This window comes from Atractosteus spatula, chromosome 7, assembly GCF_055471065.1.
Source record: "Atractosteus spatula isolate fAtrSpa1 chromosome 7, fAtrSpa1.hap1, whole genome shotgun sequence".
Classification (NCBI taxonomy): Eukaryota; Metazoa; Chordata; class Actinopteri; order Semionotiformes; family Lepisosteidae; genus Atractosteus; species Atractosteus spatula.
The window spans coordinates 3,304,515-3,328,041 of NC_142712.1; the positions used below are offsets into that span (position 1 = coordinate 3,304,515).

General features: G+C 38.5%; 1 protein-coding gene across 1 annotated transcript in view; it reads left to right on the forward strand.

Annotated features, from left to right (window-relative positions):
- Window positions 1-1,071: 1,071 nt before the first annotated feature.
- lsamp (limbic system associated membrane protein) overlaps window positions 1,072-23,527 on the forward strand; it is a 632,261-nt gene continuing 609,805 nt past the window's right edge. Inside the window, exon 1 of the mRNA XM_088921092.1 lies at window positions 1,072-1,319. Within this exon, the coding sequence (XP_088777218.1) occupies window positions 1,256-1,319 (64 nt within the window). The 5' untranslated portion in view covers window positions 1,072-1,255. The remainder of the gene's footprint in view (window positions 1,320-23,527) is intronic.

Below are 23,527 nucleotides of genomic sequence, written 5' to 3' on the forward strand. Positions count from 1 at the left end.
AATAAATAGATTATTACCACTTTCCTATGGGACTGCTGTACTATGTCGTTGTAATAAACTAAGGTATTTCAGAAGATAAAGCAAAACCAAGAAATTGTTTTTTTTCTATATTTAGAAAACATTCGATGATGCCTTGCGAAGACACAGAGAGCAGCAGAATGACACCCTGCAGCTTTACAGCACACTTATAATTGGCACTCAAGAGCTGTGTGGCTTGGAGAGATGCCGGCTGCTTGTCCACTTTGGTTTACAGTATGTAGGCATGTTCTGCCCTGAAACGCATCAGGTAGACTTTTCCTAGTGAGTCAGACAGGAAGTGTGACCTGAAAGTGCTCCACTAGCATCTAAAAGTCTATTACACCTGCAGTCCATTAAGGCCAAAAGCAATGTTTGTTTGGCACTGTATGCTTTTTTAACCCACAAATACACAATTGTGGGGATAACGGAGCTACATGGCCTGGTTTACACCTGTTAGGTTGGTTTAAAAATCCAAGCAGTGGTGGATTTGGGTGCTACCCTACATTGACGAGCCTCCCCACATGAGCACTATGGTACCAAAGAGAGGCAGGATGCTGGAGAGAAAAAAAAATCTGTCAGTGGCTCGGTGTGTGCATCTCTCCTCTTCAAGCCAGCCATTATCCACAGCCTCAAGCCTAGTATTACAAAGTTGTCTGTGGCAGAAAGGTCCATTGGATTACACGGAGGAACAAGATCTCCCTGTGGGCATTTAAGATCCCTTGGCAAAAAAAAAGAGCACCCTACAATTTTTCCATTTCGTTGCCCTCCAGCCTCTTTGTATCATAGTAACTGTTATAGCCAACAGCAGCGGGGTAAATCATTACCGGCGCAAAATGTATTTGTGTTTATAAAATATTCCGAAGATGGCTTCAAGAAATATTGAAGAGTTTTGCTGTCAAACAACGTTGGTATACTTGCCATGAAGATTTTATTTCCCCCGAGTGAGCGCTAGGTGGCAGTAATGAACAGAAAGACCGTGAGAGAAATGCAGCCAGCAAGTACTGTAAGTGGCCGTGATTGAAACGGAGTGTGCTTTTTTCTCCAGCTTTCCTCAGTCTCGCTGTGGTGCAGCGCTGGGAGAGAACATTGGAGCCCTTCGTGTGCTGAGCAGCCTTTCGGTAGAGTACAACAAGACAACAGTTGCAGCTGAAGGGAAAAATCTACAGGAGACCTCAGAAATACTGGATTGTGTGTTTTGGGGGAAGAGAAGCAGCCACAACAGAAGAGGACAGACAACATGAACAGCTACTGGATACACAGCATCTGGGTCCTGGGATTCGTTTTCCTGTTCGGATTTCAAGGTAGGGGGGTGGGGGGGGGGGACATCTAAATTCTTTCTCTAGATGTTACACAATGTGGAGATAAGCAGTAAGCTCTATAAGAAGCAACTCTTTAGATGTTGTCCCTTTGCTCTCTTAAACGCTCTTTTAACACGAAATACAGAAATCTTTAAAGTCTGAATACCTTTTTCAAGTAGCAGAGCGGGCGCATTTGTCAAGTGCTGAATATGAAGCAATATTATTTTTTTCCTCGTTTTTTTTTTCCCGCAATGAGGAAACATTTTCAATAGCAAGTTACCGCGGAGTATGTTTTCTTGTCAGTTAATTGAAGTAACATAGAAGATTAATTGTAGCTCGCTTTGCATTCCAGAGGGCAGGGGACATGAACAGGTTAATAGGATGAAGAATGTCAGGAGCACTATTAACGCAGTCCGGAGCCTTCCCTGAGCGCACTTAACGGGTCTTTATATCGTTGCGTGCAAACAGATTTTAAGCGCAGTCAGCTCACTACTTACCTATTGCTGCACACGAAACTTCTAAAAAATAATGAACGATCAAAGTGCAGTGGTCTGAGCAGATTTGCAGCCCCCCTATTAGGATTTTACAATAAAATAATATTACAATAAGAATGTTTGGCTCAGGGTGCGAGTACCTCGTCCATTTCTTTTACAGAGAATTCAAATGATCATCAGTACCAAAAAAAAAACATTTTTACCATACCATTTTTAACACGAAATATTTTGCTGTGGCTTGTTTGTACTGTACATGTGGCTGGGAAATTGCGTGTAAAGTACATAATTTCTTTAGTTTTAAATTATGTATTTAGTATTATTATTAGTATTAAATTTTAGACATTAGACATTAGGTTTTCTCCTAAGCAGCTGTAATGGCTGACGTGGAAAAATGACAGGTCCTTAGGGGATTTGTTGCCATTGGAGAAAACATTTTTGAATATTCACCATACATCTTAATCATTTGAGGGCTGAACTGGTCTTTGATCTCTACGGCTCAAACAGAACTTACTTTCATCTTCTTTAGAAAGTTCACCATTCACGACTGGCGCTGACAGCTATTCCTCTAAGTCACAAACGGCGACGCGTGGAGAAGAGTTCAGTACCTAATGCACCGGAGACACATGCAGTAAAGCACAGCTGTCAGGTTCTAGTAGCCTATGCAGTTGGTCGCCCGGTATCAACTGCGGTAAACTACAGTAGCTAACTGCGCAACTTCGTAACCAAATCCCAGCCCCACCCCTACTCCTACCTCGATCCTAAACTCTGATTTCTCCTGATGTGTTCAGGTAGACCCATCGTGTGTGTACTAGTAGTTACGTGAAGCTGACTGCATTTTAATGAGTCTTTTATGATCCAAGGTCTAAACTAAAGAAGTCCGCGACACCCTATTTAACCCCTCTTAACACACGTACAGTACTAATTAGTTCAAAATGCATGTGGCCCAAGTGAGAGTCCAGTGTTACCTATTCAGTCTTTATTTTGAAAGCCTGGCTACCAGTGTTGAGTGTTTTTGAACTTCTTTTTGCCTTTGCTGTCTGCGGAATAATTGGTTCCACTTTCATAATGACGACTCTTGTTTCACACGGCGCTTTTCCCTCGCTCAGGTTTCTCTCTCCCCCTGGGATAAAGTCACTCGGGCCCACGATTTACCAGCTGCGGCCGGGTCTCACCTGGAGGAACTCCTCGCTCTCAGAGCGCTAACCTTTTGTTTTCATCTTTTTCACTACGATGTCAGCTTCTTCCGTCGGCCTTGTCTGCCCAGTTTATCTCCCTCTAAATAACCAAGTTAGAACTATTTGCATAATTCTCATTTGTACAGTGAATTGGGCTTGATGAGCTTGTGTAAAAAAAAACTACTGTTAATTTCTCTATGGAGATGTCTTTTTTTTAACAGCCAATGTTGTTAACTATGTGCATAATAGTACAGATTATTAATATTCCTCAGGCCATGGGTGAATGATAACAGGACTCTCTGTACTGTTCTAGCAGTCATGTACTAGAGCAGGGGCAATAATTCTAAAGCAGCAGTAGTACTCAAGATTTGTAAAATTAGATTGTGGAGACGATAAGTGCCATAATATTGTAGCATGTTTGGTGATGGCTTTGGACTGCTGTCTATAATAATAAAAAAATAATAATAAAAGACTCATATCAGGGGGGATGAAAGGCCACAGACATCGCAGGAATAGCAAAAATGATGAAGTCTAGGATTTATTTTTATCGCAATTAATTGGCTTTTATGTGCGTGGCTGTCTGCGATTTTAAGCTTTCACGATATGCAGCAGCAAGGGTTAAGCTGGTTATCGCAAAGAGAAAAATAATGGGTTTCTAGTACAAATGGTGTGAATATTTCCTATCACACTTATTTTCTAAGCTTCCTCACTGTAAACCAAAGATCTTGGTGGTGGGTGTTTTAGGTATTGTCATACAGCATTCATCCACTGCTTTATTAAAAAAAAAAGTTTTCCTAATAGATTGTGTATTCTATTAACTGAACCAATTTTGCATTTCTTGAATAACACATCCACTCAATTTTCACACAAGTAAAGATGCTTTTATGTCTCTGTGTTAGCAGGCTTTTTGTTTTGCAGGGAAGATGCTTGGTTGAGTACTCATCAAAATATGTGTGAAATCCATCATGTTGATTTTTTTTTAATTTCATGGGTAGGTTCCAGCTGAGCTTTTGAATTGCACTGGATTCCCATTTCTAGATTTCACCTTAGAGCCCCAGAAGGAACCCTGCCATTTGTAAGACAGTCTCTTGACTCTATGAACACATTAGAAGCAGTAGTCTGAGCTGTACCTTCATACGGGGCTGCAGACAGCCCAGTGGAATTGTTGAAATTTGAAAAGGCCCTCTCTTGTCAGGTGGTGTCGCAGGTTAAACACAACCTAAGAGTCTTCCACCCTGGGGAGCAGCTGGATGTTTATAGTAACCTGGTTGGTGTTATTGTGAGAATATTGACTCAAGAGATGTGTGCATACACACTCCACTGGGCAAACAGAAAGGCCGCTTGAATGGAACCCCGTGTAGTTTTTTGTACCTGCAAGGACACTGCACTCATGGTGGTTGCTGCTGAAATGACGAGGTGTTTTCCTCCATCTGTGCAGGATGTTTCTGTTTAGATCATCTTAATCTCCGAGAGAGCTGGCAAGTTGCTCTGTGGCCCTCCCAGACCTCTTCAGATGCTCCACATACGAACCACAGTGCAGAAGAGACTGTTGCTTGTCATGTAAACCACTGCTATTGCAGTCTTTCCAGTCATGTTCTGAGGCGGCTGCCGGCCTTCTGTAGAGGTCACACCCAGCCTTTATAATAATAATAATAATAATAATAATAATAATAATAATAACATAAATTTATTAACCCTTTACAATTTCTTGCATTAGGAATTATCTTTTCGCATACCCCAGCTTGCTCTCCTTGAGACACACAGACAGAGAGAGAGAAGCTGGGGGTCAGAGCGCAGGGTCTGCCATTGTACGGCACCCCTGGAGCAGTTGGGGTTAAGGGCCTTGCTCAGGGGCCCAGTGGAGTAGGATTCCTCTGCCGGCTGCGGGATTTGAACCGGCAACCTTCCAGCCACAGGCGCAGATCCTGAGCCTTTTTGCATTGCAATGCATATTCATTATTGTGAAATACAGTTTGATCAGAAGTGAGTGTTTATATACAGTGTACAATCTATATATTAATATATGAATATATTACTGTATATAGTGATATTAAAAGGCAAATTATGTTTGCATAACGTAGTTTAATGCTTCTCAATATAACCATATCTACATGTGTGTAGGTTTAGTCACCTGTAAGCTTCTATAGTACATTTAAAAAAAAACACCACAAGAGGAAATAATATTTTATGATAAAATTAATTGAAATGCCATTTATGTTAAATACATATTTTTTGGAAAAATGTGTGTGTCCTTAACTTTTGGGTGCAGGTAGGCACTCCATGCTAATGAAATAGCACAGAGTAGATTGAGATTATCTATAGCAATGAAACAAGATGGTTTCAGGAATGTTAGTCATGCATAAGAAAAAGTACAAAAGTTCATGTTAAGCAAGTAAAAGTGTCTTGTGGCTGGCTCCCCTGACCTCAGTAGCTGAAACTGATTATCAAGACTTCTGCTGGGGGTGACCTTGCTGGACCAATCAGGCATCACACTTCACTCTGACCAAGACATTCCACATCAGTGCCCCTGCCTGTTGACAGGAGACATTGCGGTGTAGCAAATGCCATGTTTTGGATGAAGGACAAGGCCCTGATAGCTGGAGACAATCGGGGATCCTATTACATTGTTCCAATGAATGAGGAGGCTAAATCTGTTGCCATGGCTTAATTCCAATTAAAGATTTTTACACAAAAAAAATATCTAAAAATATCCCTTTAGTTTTCCTGGCTATATAATTGCTACAGAAAGTTCACTACTTGACTGGTGTTACGGTGAGCTGCTGGTGAAAAGTGTCTGTGCTCTGGCACAGAGGAGCTGCTCGAGTGATGAGCAGAGTTCTGCCCTACCTGTGAAGAGTTTTGGAATCCCTTGTGACAAAAAGTGCATTTGAAATAGAAGTCTGTCTTGTTAGTGATTTAATGAAACAGAAAGCAATGTTAAAAATATCCAAATTGACCAAAGGAAATGTAAAGTGTGATAATATCAGCATTAATGTGCATTAGCTCATAGGCTGTGTTCTTTATTAATCAAAATACATTTAAGTTAGTGAAATTAATACATTCTAAAAGTTTCATTCTGTCCTTTGATTAAGCTTTAGTAGTTTTTTAGTGATGGATTATTGCTATATTTTACTACCTTGGTATTGTTCAGAGCTTACAGCACACTATTCCTTGGACTGCAAATACAGTAAATAGAATGTTGCTGCAAATTTTTTTTTCTGATGCAAGAGAGAGGAAATTATGTTCAATGGAAGTCATAATTCTCTGAGCAAAAAAAAAAAGATTTTCACAACATAATGGCTTTGGCAGTAAAAAAAAAAAAAAAGCTTTGGTATTTCAAAAAGAATTACATATTGACAGAGTCCAACAGTATATGATGTGCATTAAAGGGAACCAGCAGGGATCTTACTAGTATATTCCAGGAAATAAGTTGCTGTTGGCAACTAAATAACTACATTTCTTCTAACGTGACCCACATACTATTGGTCGTGGAGTTTTAATGACATAAAAAGGTTGTTTCTTGCTATTAGGTCAAAGAAGGAATACTTTCTATCCTCTTCCTCCAACTGCTGTGGTGCACACAAAAACAGTAGCATATCCTCTGTATCTGTCTGTATCCTTGAGGAAATTAAGCTGAAGTGACAAAGAAGCAGAAGTTTCTCCCATAAATTTCATGAATAAAAATTGTGCTGTATCGTCCATATCGTACAGCTTAAATAACTCAATTTTCAGCACCATGATTTACCAGTCAGTAGGAATAAAAAGTGCCTATCCAGATGAGATGTAAGTAATAGGGGACACTTTTTCCTGGAAGATATACAGTACAAGTCCTGATGTTACTCAGTCACTTTACAATGTAAATAAATAGAATTAAAAGTAGTTTAACTTTTTAGAATGTTTACAGAATTGCTATCAAGAATAAGTAAAATTCAGTGAAAAATAGGTGACAGGAAGTCTGTGTTGTTTTCAATCACGATTTGTACTTGTGTATAAAAACTCCACCTGTCCTCTTGGGAATGATTAGTGAGAATAGATAGAAAGGTAACCTTCGAGATGGTGCATTTAAACTGTTACTATTAGTGAAAAGATGTTATTGTTGTTAGACTGAAGAACTGACATTTCCTTTGGTATTAAGCATTTTCTTAGTGTCAGCATTCCTGGGCTTTAGGACAGTAAACAAAAAGCTAAAAGAAAATGCTGACTGAAAATTTAATGATGAAGCCATGTTCCTGTGAGAGCTTCCTTTGAGCATTGTCCAGGTTTTATTTTTACACAAAAGAAAAGGTGTTGTAGCAGTTTGGAGTCCAGAGTCAAGCAACTGGAATAATATGTGGATTCATGGAGATGACGTAACTTCAGCAAGGGAAGTTTTTCAGACCTACACAAAAGACAGCTGTTGGTTAGTCTTACAGGCTTTTTTAAAGGGGACCTTTGTTTAATCCTTTAAATCCTACTAGGGCTGAGGAAGAGAAATAATATTTGGAAATTAAGAAGAAATATACAATACACAGGTGCCTTGTATTAGGGGGACTGGTGAGTATGCGGACAGTGTTGCCAGCTAATCCTATGGCTGCTGTTTAATTAGGATCCTTCAGAAATCAGCTAGAATGAATCATGATTTATTAGCTGCTAGAAACCAGATTATTCTCAAAGGGCTTAACTCCAGTGTACTTGTCATTTTTTAACCTTTTAAAAAAATACTACTTCTGTATCACGTTGGTCATTTCAAAATCCATATAAATTGAGATTTTATGTACTCAATGCTTATTACTTCAGTGTATGGGTTTTCTGCTCTGAAAATCACTATTATTTTTCTCATACAAAACTCAAATACAGAACACTGTTTAGGATGGGAGAGAGAGTAGAGCAACCCATTAAGGCAACAAGTATTGATATTAGAAAAATTCACACATTAAGGTAAAGAAAGGGATTAAATTGTTCACTCAATAATTACCTACAAATCCAGGAGGAAGGAAAACATCACTTGAACATCCCACACCTGCTTAGAATAGTCAAATTTTAACAAAATGTGCATAAGAATCTCTGTTAGCAGTAATGATTTGCAGGTGCCAATTACAGTATATTTTCTGTCTTTAAAAAAAAATTGGTGTACATTTATAAAGATTTGGATTTTAAAATGACTGCAAAGCAGTCAAGAATTGCTTCTCAGCATTACCTCTTTATTGGAAACTCTATTGTTGGCATATGAAAAGCAACCCTTTGTAAGCTGAGCGGTTTCTCCTTCTGTCAGAAAATAGCGGGTAACAGCGGTCTTGTTTGGAGATACCTGATACACAGCATGCTGTCTCTTCCAAGTTAATATTTTTTAAATATTGTGAAACTGAGAAAGGGTTTGTTTTAAGTGTTTTACAGATCAGCATTTTAGAAACATTTTATATTTAGAAAATAATATACAAATACAAGAAAGGGTGAGGGAGCTCACGCTAAAAAAGAAAAGGAGCTACTGTACTTAAATTCTGAAAAAAAAAAAGGCAACAACTACTGTCAGCTTTTACACTACTTCACAAATGAAGGCAAACAATTTAAGGGTATCTCAGTCTTGTAAAGTCAATTTTTTGGCTGTAATTAGTTCTGAGAATAAAAGGTGTCGTACCTGAAAATTGCTAGCAGCTTGGCAACCATCACTGAGAAGGAGCAGTCAAGGGCTATTTCGGTGGATTGAAATGGGCATCTTGGACAATGAGAAATTAAAGTGAGGACATGCTGCACACTCACTTTTAAAAGAGGAGATCCTGCCATCTAGCATAGCCTGTTAATAAGACCTTTTAGTCAGAACTGTTCATTCAGATGAATGCACCGTACGCACTGCAGTGTGAGAATGTTGTAACCCAGGAAGAACAGGTGTGAATCTCCATCACGCCAAGTAGGGGGAAAGTGTAAAGAAGATGGCGCAGTTCTTCATCACTGGGTGTTGGCTAATCAGGGTCACCATCTGTGGCAGTAGTTTTACTATAAAGTGAATAGAATAGTCTTCATCAGCACCCTCAGATGAGAACAACATTCAAGTGAGATCGGTGGCTCTAAGAAGCTGCTTTCACGACCACCAACCTGCCCAGACCAGCCCCCAAGACAGCTAATCAGCGCCAGCAGCAGGGCGATAATTACAAGCCCCGCCGCACGTGTTAACTCAACACCAGACGCCCTACCGTGCAGCAGGTAGCGGTATTTAAGCCATTCTAACCCGCTTCTTGCTGCTCTGAATTGAGTCTACTCCTTGAGAGCTCTACCTAGCGATTACTGTACCTCATATTACCCTGGATTTTGGACTTCTCTTTTGCCTTTTGACTTCAGACCTCGCCTCTCGACTCGGATCGTTTGCCACCAGTGTACTTCCCGGATTTCGACCTACTTTACTCCTTTCGACCACGACCTCCCCTCTTGTATGGGAATGTTTGCTTCTATTGTACTTCCTGGATACTGAATCACCTTTTCCTTTGGACCACGAGCTCGCCTTACGCATTGGATTGTTCGCCTGCCGTGTCATCTACCTGCTCCTGCATCTGCACAGGATCCTTATCTCTTCATTAGGGTTTCCTAACAGCTGCAGCATCTGCCAGCAGCTTCCTGTCTTTCTTACCTTGGGTTTTGGAAGAGGGCATCCCCAACATATCGTATCGACGCCTCTTTCATTGTTCCATTCTTTCTTTGCCCCTGAGAAAACATTTAATGTCCTCCAGTTTAGACTTTAAATCAGACCGAGAGGTTATCTGTTGTTTATTATACACTTCGGTATTTCAGTATTATCGGTGGGAAACGTATCCTTTTATGTTTTACACATTCATCTGGTGTATTTTTGTTAAAATACTTCTCAAGTCCTCTGTACTGTAATTATCCCAGGTCCCGCACTTAATAAGCACTATAGACTTGCTATCAAGGCAGCATGGCTCTTTGTGTGACCCTATTTTTATTAAACTATTAAGGAAACAGAACAAAGACTTCTCCACCTTCAGAGTGCCTTTACAGAAGAAGTGCAGGTAGTTACTACAGAAGTACAGTACCATGCAGTCATGGAATCATCATGTCAACAAGAGAACTCTCTGATCTCACCTTTTCTGTTGTGGACACCATTCATTTGATTTCCATCTTAATAATTAGAAGCTCCTTCTCATTGTGGTGCGGTATTTTTGTGTGTGTGGGTGCTTAGGCAGTTTATTGTCTGTCCAAGAGTTCTCCCATGTACATGCCATGAGACTGATGATGAACTCCTTTAAAAAAAAAAGCCATGATTAAACACACTGCTGAGGACCCAGAACTTAATGCTTCAGAATGTGCAGTTCTTTCAGAGGCTATTGATTAGTTTTTCTTGTTCATCGATATAAAAAATAGGAGAGTGGGCAGATTGTAGTGGGCGAGGAATATTAAGACAATGGGGCAGGACAGATTCCTGTGAGAATATGCAGTCTGCACTCTGCACCGTAGAGGAAATGCTAATTAAACATTTATTTCCAATTACTCATGCTTTTTACTTTCTTTTTTCATTACCTGTGGTCCTGTAACTTAGCTGCTCACAGAGACATCAGACGGGCACCCCTCAGTATTGCCAACTCTTGTATGGTGGCAATACCTATAGCTGTTCTTTGTGGAAGTACAGTATACATCAGCAAGAGGGTTGCACTGCAGGATGGTGAGCATGGCGTTTCGTGTTCCTTGTGGCTGGTACTGTGTAGCAGCTGCTAGCCCTGCCCACCACTGCATGGCAATAGATCAGTGACAGCGAATCAGTGGACAAAGGCGTGGTTCCCTCATCAGACTCCAGCGCCAGCTCACCTGTCGCAATGAGCTCTTTTGCACTTGCTGTCCAGCAGATGGCACAAGTCTGCACGCTGATTAACTCTTCATCTCAGCAGAGGGGACTTTCGATGTATTCCTGCCTTTTGGATTTCTTTTAAATGAATTTTTATTATTTTTCTTTTCAAATTCTGTTCATTACTTCCCGAGCTGTCAGAAGACAGGGTGTGGTATGCTCCTATGAATCTATAGAGACTGAGAAAGTGCGAATATTGCACCATGTGGAAAAACAAAGACTGAATGAAAGAGAAGATAACTAAGATAATTGCTAGGATAATAACTAGTAACATTAGTGAAGACTGGAACTCTGGAATAATAATGAGCCTGTTTTAATCTATTCGTTTTTTTCCCTTCATTTTAGATTGTGTCTTCCAGGAGAAAGAACAACATGGAGAGAGAAAATATTTTTATTAAATTTTAGTCATTAAGCTAAAAGATTCTTTTGCATTATGAATACATTCATGAAACATTAATTCCTGTAAATTTACATATTCTGGTTCATTTCATAGAATCTTGTTTTTTAATCCAGAAGAAATTTTATATCCTTGCCTTTTAGGATGGGTGAGCAATTTTCGAATTATTAGGAAAAAAGTATTCACCCAGTGGTGACTGGTATTTAATTGAAAAAGATCATTTCTGCTCAGCAAAACTCTAAACAGGCTGCGCATGAGATATTTTATCACTTTCAATGCTTAAAAGCAAAACAACGGCACAGAATAAGAGGTCAGATACTGTATGTGGATGTGAGATCATATCCAGTGAATTTATGATTTGACCTGTGTCCATTAATGAAAGTAAAGGTATGAATTATCAAGCAGTTGTGTGATGAATTAATGATAATGAAAATTAATTCATGATAATTATGTTTTTTCCTTGCATTTAGGGTTGGAAATAGACAAATTGCAGAAATAAGATACACTTTTCAAGTACAAACTTGTCTCATCTTTGTACCACTTTGATTTAATAAAATGTGAAAGGAATTTGTTAATGGGGAAAATAATAAAATCCAATAAACAAGCTAATAGTCATTGTCCTGCTGTGCCTTTGTCAAGTGAAATAGCCAGTTTACGTAAAAAAGGTTCATACCTGTGAATAGTGTACAGGTAAAAATATGTAAATATGAAAAAACTTGCCAGGCTAAAGCAGGTTTAATATTGTTTAATCAAGCTTTCAGTTTTAAAAGAAGAAAAGGCAAGAATGAAAACAAAAAATGATAATAATAATAATAATGTTGCTTTATTAGCCCTATACAATTTCTTGCATTAGGAATTCATCTTTTCGCATACCCCAGCTTGCTCTCCATGAGACACACAGACAGGGAGAGAAGCTTGGGGTCAGAGTGCAGGGTCAGCCATTGTATAGCACCCCTGGAGCAGCTGGGGTTAAGGGCCTTGCTCAGGGGCCCAACAGAGTAGGATTCCTCTGCCGGCTGCGGGATTTGAACCAGCAACCTTCCAGTCACAGGCACAGATCCTTAGCCACAGACTCACCGCTCCGCAAATAGGGAAAGGAAGAAAAAAGCATGAAGGCTTAAGTGCTTTGTTATTCATCTCACCTACTCGCTTAATATTTCATGTTTGACAGGTAGTTGAACTGAAGCTTTTTTGTCTCGTTGTTCACATCTCTTTCCCCTTCCAGCTGGCAGTTGGAGGATTATAGGTGGCCATATTCACCTTTGCAATCATTAGTTATCCCAGTCTGGTGCTAAGAAAGGGTTCACAACCCCTTCAGATAGTACCCAACTAAAACAGGCCTTTCCTTCCTCACGACCAAACAAGAAAGGTCTGGTGTGATAGACATCTGTATTGGAGAAGAGGACCAAAATTGCTGCCTCCACTCACTTGAGCCCTCTGTCTACTCTCTCACCTTCTTAGGTTATGATGGAGTAGGTCTATTTGCATGAGATTCAATCTGGATAAGACAGGAAAATAAAGAAAACCTCCCCCACGTCAAGTAATTAATTTAATTTCCAATTACCGCCGTGCTGCCTCGGGGACAGGGGCAATGACCCTGGGTTGCGAGTCATGGAAATGGTCTCTTGAGGAGAATTCTCTGGCGTAGTTTAAGTGCAGGATATTGAACATGACAGCAATCCAGAGAAGAGAGCATTATGGAGGAGGAAAGTGGTGACTTTTACAGGGAGGAGAGTGGAGGCAGAAGTAAAAGGGTGTGACAGAGAAGCTCCAAATGGAATTAACTGTATTACGAGGGGCAGTATCTTGTGTGATATTCCATCCCACTTGCAATGTAGGATAGCTGTTACAGCTGGACTAATGTGTCCTTAACTTTCACACTTCCTTGCAGTGCTGTAGATGCATCTGCACTTCCTCTGAAGTCTTCTGTTGGAGTCTGTCAATGGGTTGCTGATTGTGCTTGTGATGAGTAGTGTAATAAACAAATAATTCTGCACTGACCCCTGTATTCCAGTAAGAGTCAGTAAGAATAAGAGTGTCCTCTTGACTCTTTTTAAGCAGTACAAGCAGCAGTAAGGCAGAAAACGAGTGCCTCAGAAAGTTAGCCCTGGGATGAGATCATGTTCGCTGTGTATTTCTTATCTTAAAATGTTCAATTATGCTGTGTAGATAAATCCTGAGAAGTCAGTTTGTCATGTATTTCCATAGCCTACTTAAGAAGATGATGACATTGCACTGTTCTGTAACATAAATGTACTTGGATTCTAAGTTTAATCAAAATTGAGCCATTTTATCAGCCTCCTAGCAACTTTATTAAAATTGGAGAATTTCATTATTGAATTTTTTTTCTTGAACTCGAGCTCAGCCTATTGTTCGTGTTACTGTACTGTATGTTTTCATTTCCTAACAAGCACTGTTGCTTTCAACCTGTACTGTACATTTGCTATTTGGTACAAAAACATAATGCAGCAGCTTGAAAGGCAGATGAAAAGCTTGTCAATGAGCAGCTCAAGAGAAATTGTTCAGTTCCATGAAGCAGGCCAGCAAAGGAATGCTAAGCATTTTGTAATCTTACATAAATAATGGATGTCAAAACAGCCTCTTGAATTTTGGATAAAGTGAAGTTTTTTTGTTTGTGCCCATTAATGCAGTATGCATGTCTTGAAAGCAGAAGTAAATTGTTTCCAATATAAAACACGGTCGTGCTGAGAGGGTTTTTCATTCCTTTCCTGTACAGTACATGCTTTTTAGATGCTCTTGGGCACCACAGTAATAGGCTGTTCTGATTCCCATGTGTCTGGACGCATGAACAGTCGAAGGTGGTCTCTCAGGCTATTCTGGACAGCACAGTTCGGAAGCTTTCATGCATTGTTTCTTAAGTCTTTATTTGGCTTTTATAATGGAGAGGCATTTCTGGAGGCATCATTTCTGCGCTAGATATTTTCCCTTCCCTTTCCATCTTTCTTATAGTACAAGATTTATCACTGCATTGCATACTCAATTTTTAAATTTTATAATTTACTGTAAATAATGCATATGTGTTTTTTGATAATTGCACCCTCGTTGGAAAGATACATTGACCTTCATCCTTGTTATTGGCTCTTCAGCTTCAGTTCCGATCACATGTGTTGTCAGTAAGATGAGTCCTCTTTCCTCTAGGCTGCTTGTTGCACAAGTGCTCTCTCTTTTTCTCTCAGCTCGCTTGTCTTACTCTTTACCTCATCACACCATCTCATCCTGAATCTGTGGTCATCTTGTATACTTCTCTGCTGCTATCTGCCTGATCTTTCTTGACAGCATGTCCAGACCATCTCATCTTGGTTTCCCATGGTTTTTCCAAGATACTGTACGTCTTAGTCCAAGCATGTCCTGGTATCTTCATGTCCCATTGTGTCTGAGTGATGCCCGTTTTATCTACAGTACCTCCATATCCTCTTCATCACAGAGTGGAAAGTAATGCGTAAACCAGAATAAAAAATAATCAAGGCAAGATTAAATTAAGGTATCCCTTGTTTGCTTTTGCAACTAAACAAATTCATCCTCTGGAGAAGGCACATCTCTAAATTCATAGATGAGAACAGGCAGGACACCTCTAAAAGCCATATCTGAATGCAGTAATTTCAAATATGTATATTAATGTGATGTAATGTTGACTCACAACTGACAGTACAAATTCAGAGAATCTAGAAGTCATTACACATCTACAGGTACCATATATAACATTGTACACAAGAGTAGCAGGCTAATGCATGCATAACTATATTTTGTTAGAACTGTAGGCAGCAAGACAATATGGCAAAATTCTTCAGGACCCTATGGTCATGGCAATGGTGTCTTTTTAATTTAACAAAGCATAACATCTGTAATTTAGTAGAGCATTCCTAAATACCCACAACAGTTTACCAATTGGTGTTTTGTGTTGACTCAATGCTGAAATGTATCATTGAATTTACGGTAGCTTGAATTTAGTTGCAAGCCCAGGGGGGGGATTCGACTTGTGATTTGATTTGCTGGATTTGTTTGCAAGCCTCTGGTTGGCTCCAGAGAACTAGGAGAGACAGGTTAACAAATCCCAGTCTGGATGATACTTTTGACAGTACCTTTCTTACCAAAGTCATGAGTGTGCTGCAATGTTGTCAGTGGTTGCAGTAAATAAGGTGTTTGGTTATAAGATCACTTTATTGGCCATATACAATCTCTTGCATTAGGAGTTTGTCTTTTTGCATACCCCAGCTTGCTCTCCATGAGAAACACAGACAGGGAAAGAGCACAGGGTCAGCCATTTATACAGCGCCCCTGGAGAAGTTGGGGTTAAGGACCTTGCTCAGGGGCCCAGCGAAGTAGGATTCCTCTGCCGGCTGCGGGATTTGAACCGGCAACCTTCCAGCCACAGGCACAGATCCTTAGCCACAGATCTGCCCTGACATAAGGAGCCCAGATTATGCAAACCCTGAATTGGATTTAACCTCAGTATCCCAGCTAAACACTTCTAGGCTTTCAAACATTGCAATTAGATCTTTAATGACCAAATAGCTAGGACTTTGGTTTTCATCTGAAGAATGGCACCCCCTACAGTATAGTGTCTCCAGTCACCAATGTGGACTATTGGTTTTAGAACTTCTGATCCAGAGGAAAGAGTGCTAACTACTGGTGACCCAGCCACACTTACACCAGCAACCTGTATTTCTTTACAGACTTCCTATCCCATAATTACCACGCCTAGCCTTGCTTAGCTTTTGAGATCTGACAAGATCAGGCTAGAAGGTGCTTATACTATATATTATATTATATTAGTGTTCAGCTTTTTAGATGGATTTTGTAGTGGTACCTGACTGTTTAGCTAAGGCTTCCTGTCATACTGTATATTGCCTTAACCTACAGTATGTAAGGCACATATACATAGCAGAATCTGATTGTAGTGAAAAATCCAATTGTCATGAAAATCAGGCATGAAGTTTCAGGTGCTAATATTAAGTATACAGAAATATAACTGTAGTAAATGGCTTTGAATTACCTCTGTGGAGGAGTTAATTGAATTGTGCCTCTCATATAGCTAGGCAGAGTAGCTAAGTTACTGAGACATATCTGCAGAATAGTGTCTTCTGGGGTCGATTTTAATCTTTCAACAATGAAATTGCATTTGGGGCTGAATTTGTGTATCATTTAACTGGCAGTATGCTTTAAAATTTACTTATGCCACAGAAAAACTTTAAAATACTTTATTAACAATGAGTGGCTCACAAAAGCTGCTGATCAATTTACCATGTTAGCAAATTCTATTAATATACACACTTTGATCTCCTCTTCCTTTCATTAATACATTCTGTAATTTTTCTATGATTTTTTCTATTAACCTAATGAGTGAGATGATGTAAAGTTGAAAAGTTCCATATTTGTGTTTAATCCATGCATATTCCTGCATATGAATAATATGCATATACCAATCAATTCTATATAGGCTTCTTTCAACAACAGGTTTCTTTTCTGTTAGTATTGCCTGTGGGATCAGATAAATGTTTTTGTTAAGGGGATTTGGAGTCCATCCCTGACTAATTGGATCTGGATGCCTTTTCAGCTGTGTGGTTTGCAGAGACACTATAAGAAACATTTTTATTTGATTGTAAACAAGAAAGCACAAAGGACCACCCAATTCATTGCAAGATTTTCTGACCTTTTCAATTTGGGAAAAATCTCAAATCGGCCCAGGTTCTACCCATCAGCCTATAAAGCACTGCTGTGCTATATGCTCATACAGATCAAATAAATTGCAAATAACATTATGTCATCTCACATGCCTTTGTATAGATGAATGCTTTCATCTGCAAGCCCGTTTCAGATAGATTTTTAAATTAACTAAAATGGTTTATGTCTGTAGGTGTGTGTATATATAGTGTACACAGCCACGTTAGTAAAAAGGACATAGTATACCATAGCTGAGTACGGCAGCCTGTTTGAAAAGCTGTTTGAGACGGCTGGCAATTTAATGTCATTATACCTTAACTGAATCATTAATAAAGAACAAGCCACATGTGCCTCTCCAATCCCCTGGCACCTGTATCATCCTTCTTAGTTTTTTCTTGATTTTTTTTAGTGTGCTCATTTATTGAATTTAGATTTGTAGAAAGTATGGCTCAAATCTGCACACTGTATATCTTGATTGCTGAACATCATGTTGCTTTTTCTGTGTTCTATAGAGTTGATGCTTTTTTCCTGGAGTGAATGTAACCCTATTTTAATGCTCAGATCAGACTTATAGCCAGTTGCTGAGAATTCAGTAATTGTGCCATTGTGTATACAACTGGGGGAAACAGACATTGCCATAATTCTTAACTTATTTATTTCATTTAAATATTTATTTGAATAAAACATTATTTTTAACAGCTTTCTGACATTTCGTATTCAGCATTCCACCTCAGACAGCTTTATATAAATTGCTTTCTTTTATAGTTGCAAAGACTTTTTAAAGCTTTTTTCATAGGTCTGTTGCGTCCAGTTCCCATCCATGTCCAGCTTAGAGAGAGAAAAATGCACATAACACATATCACAGCAGAAAAAAACAGCAACAAAAAAAACAAAGAGTGATTTAATGTTTTCTGCTGTATCTGTTCTGCTAGAAATCACTGTGAGTACTTCAATGATTAATTGATTCTGTGGTTCTGCAGTGGCATGTTGTCCTTCAGTGACTGTGGATTATATTTTTTCTCTGTTATTATTAATAACTTTTAATTATCAATTATTGAAAAATGCCTCAGGACATTTTAGGATGTGGTCAACCCTGTAGAAAAGCAATGTACTGTTAAATCTGATATTTAATACTGTCCTTCAAGATTGATTAATAGCCTTAAATATATTTCAAGTCACTGTAATGGTGCAGGCAATTTTTTCTTAATGATTAAATTTTGTTTGTATATACTGAACATGAAAAGAAACACTTCTAACTGAAAAAAATATTATTAGGAAAATGACATCTTGTTTGTAGCAGGTACACTGACATTTTATTGAACAGACATGAGTTAGGTTAAATCATTCTAGTCGTTAACATTATGCGATCGACAAGGCATCTGCTGTGAAAGTCACAGGCTAGTAGCATGTGTGGCCACTGCTGGAAGCAATACAAGCTGCACAGCTGTGATGCGTGTTTTACAGCAGCTTGTAGGCACTATCTTGTGTGATTCTTTATCATTCTCTCCTAGAGCCTGGATAGTTGTGTGCCCAGGTCACAGATCTGGGAAGCAGGATATCCATGACATACAGTAACTGCCACATTCACATTTTGCACATTCAAGAAAGACAGTGTTGCACAAGCAGCACAATGTGCCTTGTCTTCCTGGAATGTTGCAGTTTTAGGAAGGAACCACAGGTGAGGTCAAAGGAATTGATCAGTGTATCACCATGCAGTTTGGATGCCATCAAACAGTACAGAAGGAATTCTGCAGCAACTGCAGACACTGTTTCCCAGAACATCATACTTAGACCTCCTCATTGCTCATTCTTGTGTTCGCAACAGTTGGTATATTATTCTGCATATTTGCATCACTGTCACTGAAGTCCATCAGGACCATGTGCACAACATTAAACAGGACTCGCTCCACACATGGCAAGTTCACCTGAGGTGACTTCACTAGGAATAACAACACCCAGGAATTACGTGTGCTGAAAGAGTTATGTTTAGTCAAAATTCGGCTTAACCCACTTGGCTGAGGTCTAACCTCCTGGCCAGAGGATGAGAAAGCTGGGACCTGCCTGTAGAAGAGGAGTGACCCAGAGGCAGCTGTAGAGGTGTAGATGGGATGGAAGTAGGATGCAAAAAGATGTATGCAAGGGAGAGAAGGGGTTCATTTACAGTATTTATAGTGTTTTAGGACAGGAAATTACATCAGCAATGATTGTGAATTATCGATAGCTCAGTTTGATTGAACTTGATCATTGCAACCCCTCCTGAATGTTCATGATAAACTCCACCCTCCAGTGTGCCAGTGGTACTGTACAAAGGTGTTGTTCTCTTGATAGGTGGGCCTAGTGGTTCCTTTCTGTAAGTATCATTTTTGATTTTCACTAGGCATTCAACAGGTTTGATTCACCTTCTCACTAATGCTCTCTCACTAATGAGGTGATTTAGTGCTTATGCAATGAAGTCACTTGAATGTATTGTGGTATTCCTATTGTAGTAATACTTGAATGTATGTATTATACCAAATATCAATATGTATACTGTATGTTCCTCTCAAACTATAATAAGTAGTGTTTGACCTTGAAGTTAACATAGACATCAACCTAAGCAAATAAACATGATGCTGAATTTTAAATATTGTGGCTCATAACCATGTTTTAAAATTCAGTTTATTTTCCTAGATAAAAGTTTGCTATTGAATTTGATTCTGCACTTGTGATGCTGAAATCCTGCACCCTATTATAATTATTTTTTTAATAATATATATATATTTTATATTATCTAATTCTATAGTTATATTTTACTGTCTAGTACATGCACAGAACAGTATCACATACTGTAAGACAGAATGTAAAGTACAGAAAGTAAAGATAATGGACTGTAATTTGTTGTTCACATACTGTTTATCGAATTGCTATTTCTAAACAAATTATTTTTGGATAACTGTAAGACTGTAATAATTTTAGATGCTTTTCTATCTTTACTTACAGTATGAATTTCCATTTGCAATGTAATTTTTAAGATACAATTTTAACTCAATTAGTCCTCTTTTTCACATGCTCTAATTATTGTAATTGAATCTTTTTTGAGAACTAGGGCAATGGTCTCTTAACTAATAGGCAGAGTGTAGTGTCCTTAATATCCTGACTATATTACTGATTAAAAGCAGGCAATTTAATGTTTAAGCTCTTCTCTATTACTTTGCCATTTATGTTTGTAACAGTTGCATTCACAGTTGCATCTATTCCTAACCTTGATAAAGTTTAATAAAACATTTGTTTAGAACATAATATGCAGATATTCCCTAATATTTATAAATTAAGACATAGAAATGCATGAAAATGAGTACTGAGTATATCAGAATAGATCAGGAAACTGGGTTGTGGCCATTTGTTAGAAATTACTTTGTTAGAATTTGCTAGAAAAGACTACAGTATGTTATACAATAGGTACACTTATTTGGTCTGGCACTCTAGTTCATCTAGAAATTTGTATTGAATCTTATAAATTGGATCTTGAATGGAGAAGATTACCAGGTGATATGATATGAATATTCAAAATCTCAAAGGCATTAAGATAGTCTACCCAGTGGACTTCTTAATAATGAACAGTGAAACATGAACCAGAGGATACAAGCAGAAACGACACAGACATTTATTTAAAACTGAGAACAGGAGATCAATTAACTATGAGTCACCAAATGGGTTAGATGGAATAAATGGTCTCATAGAGTTTGTACTGTTCTCAAATTTTTATAACGGAAAAGGTAAAAATACATAAATACAGATGGTATCTAATTGCCGTTGTATTTTAAAAGAGGTTACACACAGAAAAAATACTGCCCACCACGTCATTAAGGGGAAAGTCAGGGTATTTTCAGATTTAACGGAAGAGAAGATATAATGTACAAACTTACAATCTCAACCATTCTTCTAAACTCTTTAAATAAATCTAAATGTAGGGCTAGACATGTTCTATGTCTACTTTCAAATGTGTAATATCCTTTTAAAATAAATGTGAGGTGATTCAGTTCGATAATAAAATAGAAATTATGAGGCTAGCTCCTCTTCAGTTCCTGTTAAATTCATGTTTTGTTTGTTATACATAGTTTATCCCTTATTTATTACTGGATCATGCCTGAAAAGTCGAGCCAATCACTTCTTCCTAATCACGTTCATCTAACATTTCATCCTTTTGATAACATTATTTAGCCTGTACTGTAAATTAGACAATTTTAAGCGCAGCACTGGATATTGGGACCCACTTCAGGTTTAAGACAAGTGGTTTCTTGCGCCTATCTGATTTTTTTTTCCCAGAAATTCTCTTGGCCTGGATGGCGAGGTGCACCGTGTAGTAATTGAATCCCGAAACTGAGTCGGTCGTAACCAACCACTATTGAATCTTATTCACTTGCAAGGACTTTGATCAATCGTCATGATTGTTTCCCACTAATACTTTTTGGTCTGGGGAACATGTCTAAATCCAGTGCCCAGAGAAGCTCAGATATACTGTAGATCGCGGAAATACTCAGTTGACACCCAGGTAGGGTTAGGGTTAGCATTCACACTCTAATTGAACAATTTTTAAGCTCAGTACTGCATATTGGGACCCAATTCAGGTTTAGGACGAGAGGATTCTTGCTCCTGTCTGAATGTTTTTTTTTCGGAAACCCTCTGGGGCCTGGATGGCGAGGTGCACCGCATAGTAATTGTATCCCGAAATTGAGTCGGTCGGATCAAAAGTTGTAACCAAGCATCACTGAATCTCATTCACTTGTACAGGCTTTTATCAATGGTCGTGATTGTTTCCCACTCATACTGTACTCTTTGGTTTGGGTAACGTGTCTAAATCCGATGCCCAGAGAAGCTCATATATATATCGAAGAAATGCTCCGTTGACACCCCAGGTAGGGTTAGGGTTAGCATTCACACTCAAATTAGACAATTTCTATGCTCAGAGCTGGGTATTGTCACCCAATTCAGGTTTAGGACTGGTGTTTTTTTGCTCCTACTGTATATGCCATTAAAGTGCATGTCATGAAGAGAATGTGTAGCAATAAATCTTTACATTTTCTCATTCCATATACTGTATAAGCACATATTTGTCTAAATTTTAAAATATCTTTAGATTTTAAATATCATGGTCTTTCACATACACTGTAGCTAACTCAGAGTGCTCAAGATCAACCTCTGATATGTGAAGTCGGTGTTCAAAAATAGATTTGAGAATTTTAGACAAGGAGAATTAATTTTGGTGAAATATTTCATTTAACTCAATACTTACAATCATGGCAAAAATTCTTATATTTTTTGCCTTACATATTTTCCATTTTAAGTGCTTAGGGAATTAGTACTCTATGCAGTATTGAAAGTGAAGGCAGTGAATACAGCTGACCTTAAACCACTAAATCACCCACATGTGCACCATTTAACCCCAGTTAGAGCAGTCAGCCCTCTCCATATAAAAATTGCCTTTTGACTTGAAAGACTTTTTTTCCCTTTTGTTTAAAAAGAGAGAGAGGTTTATTAGTCTTCGAAACAAGAAACTAGCATTCGATTTTCTGTCACTGCCACCTAAATTATGTTAAGGAAGCTGACATACCTTTCTAGCTATTTTTTTCAATAGTAGTTGAAAGAGGTAATTTAATGTCGTGGTGTATTTGTGGCTTACAAGGAACTTGAAGCATATGACTTATTACAGCACAGTCCACGCCCTATTGAATGATCTCCCTCTTTTTGACAGCCTTCATTAAAACAGCATGTGTGTTTTCCTGAGTGTCTTACTGAAGTACTGTACTCCTGCTTCCTCTGGGAGGGGTGTGTGTGCATTGTGTGCTCAGAGAGATATGCAAAGAAGCACGAGCAGAGGTAAAGCTGAATCCAAGCTTTGATGGACCACTGGGAGTATGAAATTAAATCACACTGGAAGTTAATTGAGTTGACTGGTGGTGACCAAGCTGTCTTGATTCTTCATTTGTGTTTGAAAAGCACTGCCTCTGCTCTAGAGACAAAAAAAAAATGGGACGGTGGTATTTTGCACCAGCAGCAATAATAATATATTGTATTTTGTGAAATGAAGATTAGACTGCTGAGCAGTTTAGGAAGTTCATTTCAGGATCCAAAAAGAAATCAGTATTGTTTTCCTATTACAATCTGTAAGGATTTTACAACTTCCTCGGCATTTCAAAGCCTGTAGTAAGTATAGTAAATAAGCAGACCTTGAATCCAGTGCCAGAGGAATAATCTACAATGAGATATACTAGCGACGATAACTCTTGAACTTGCTGATGATAATGGATTTGACCTAATGGAACTCTGAACTTTGGGTTGACTTTGGTTTATGCCAGCTTCCGATCTTCGAAACAAGAGGAAGAAGCCGAAAGTCTGTGTTCTGTGCTATGAGTTCAAAACACATATTGCTGCAATTTATCATTTTTTTATCTTATGTCTAATGTTTGGCCTTTTGCATCACACTAGATTTTGTCTTAAAATGTTGGTTGCTTTCAAGTTCAATTCAATGGATGAGCTGTAAATTAAGAAAATAAGATTTTTTCATATCAAACTGTGGACATTTAATTATTCTGTGTAAGCACAAGCTATCTATATACCTGTCTGTATATTTTTTTACAAAGCACATCATCATCATTCAT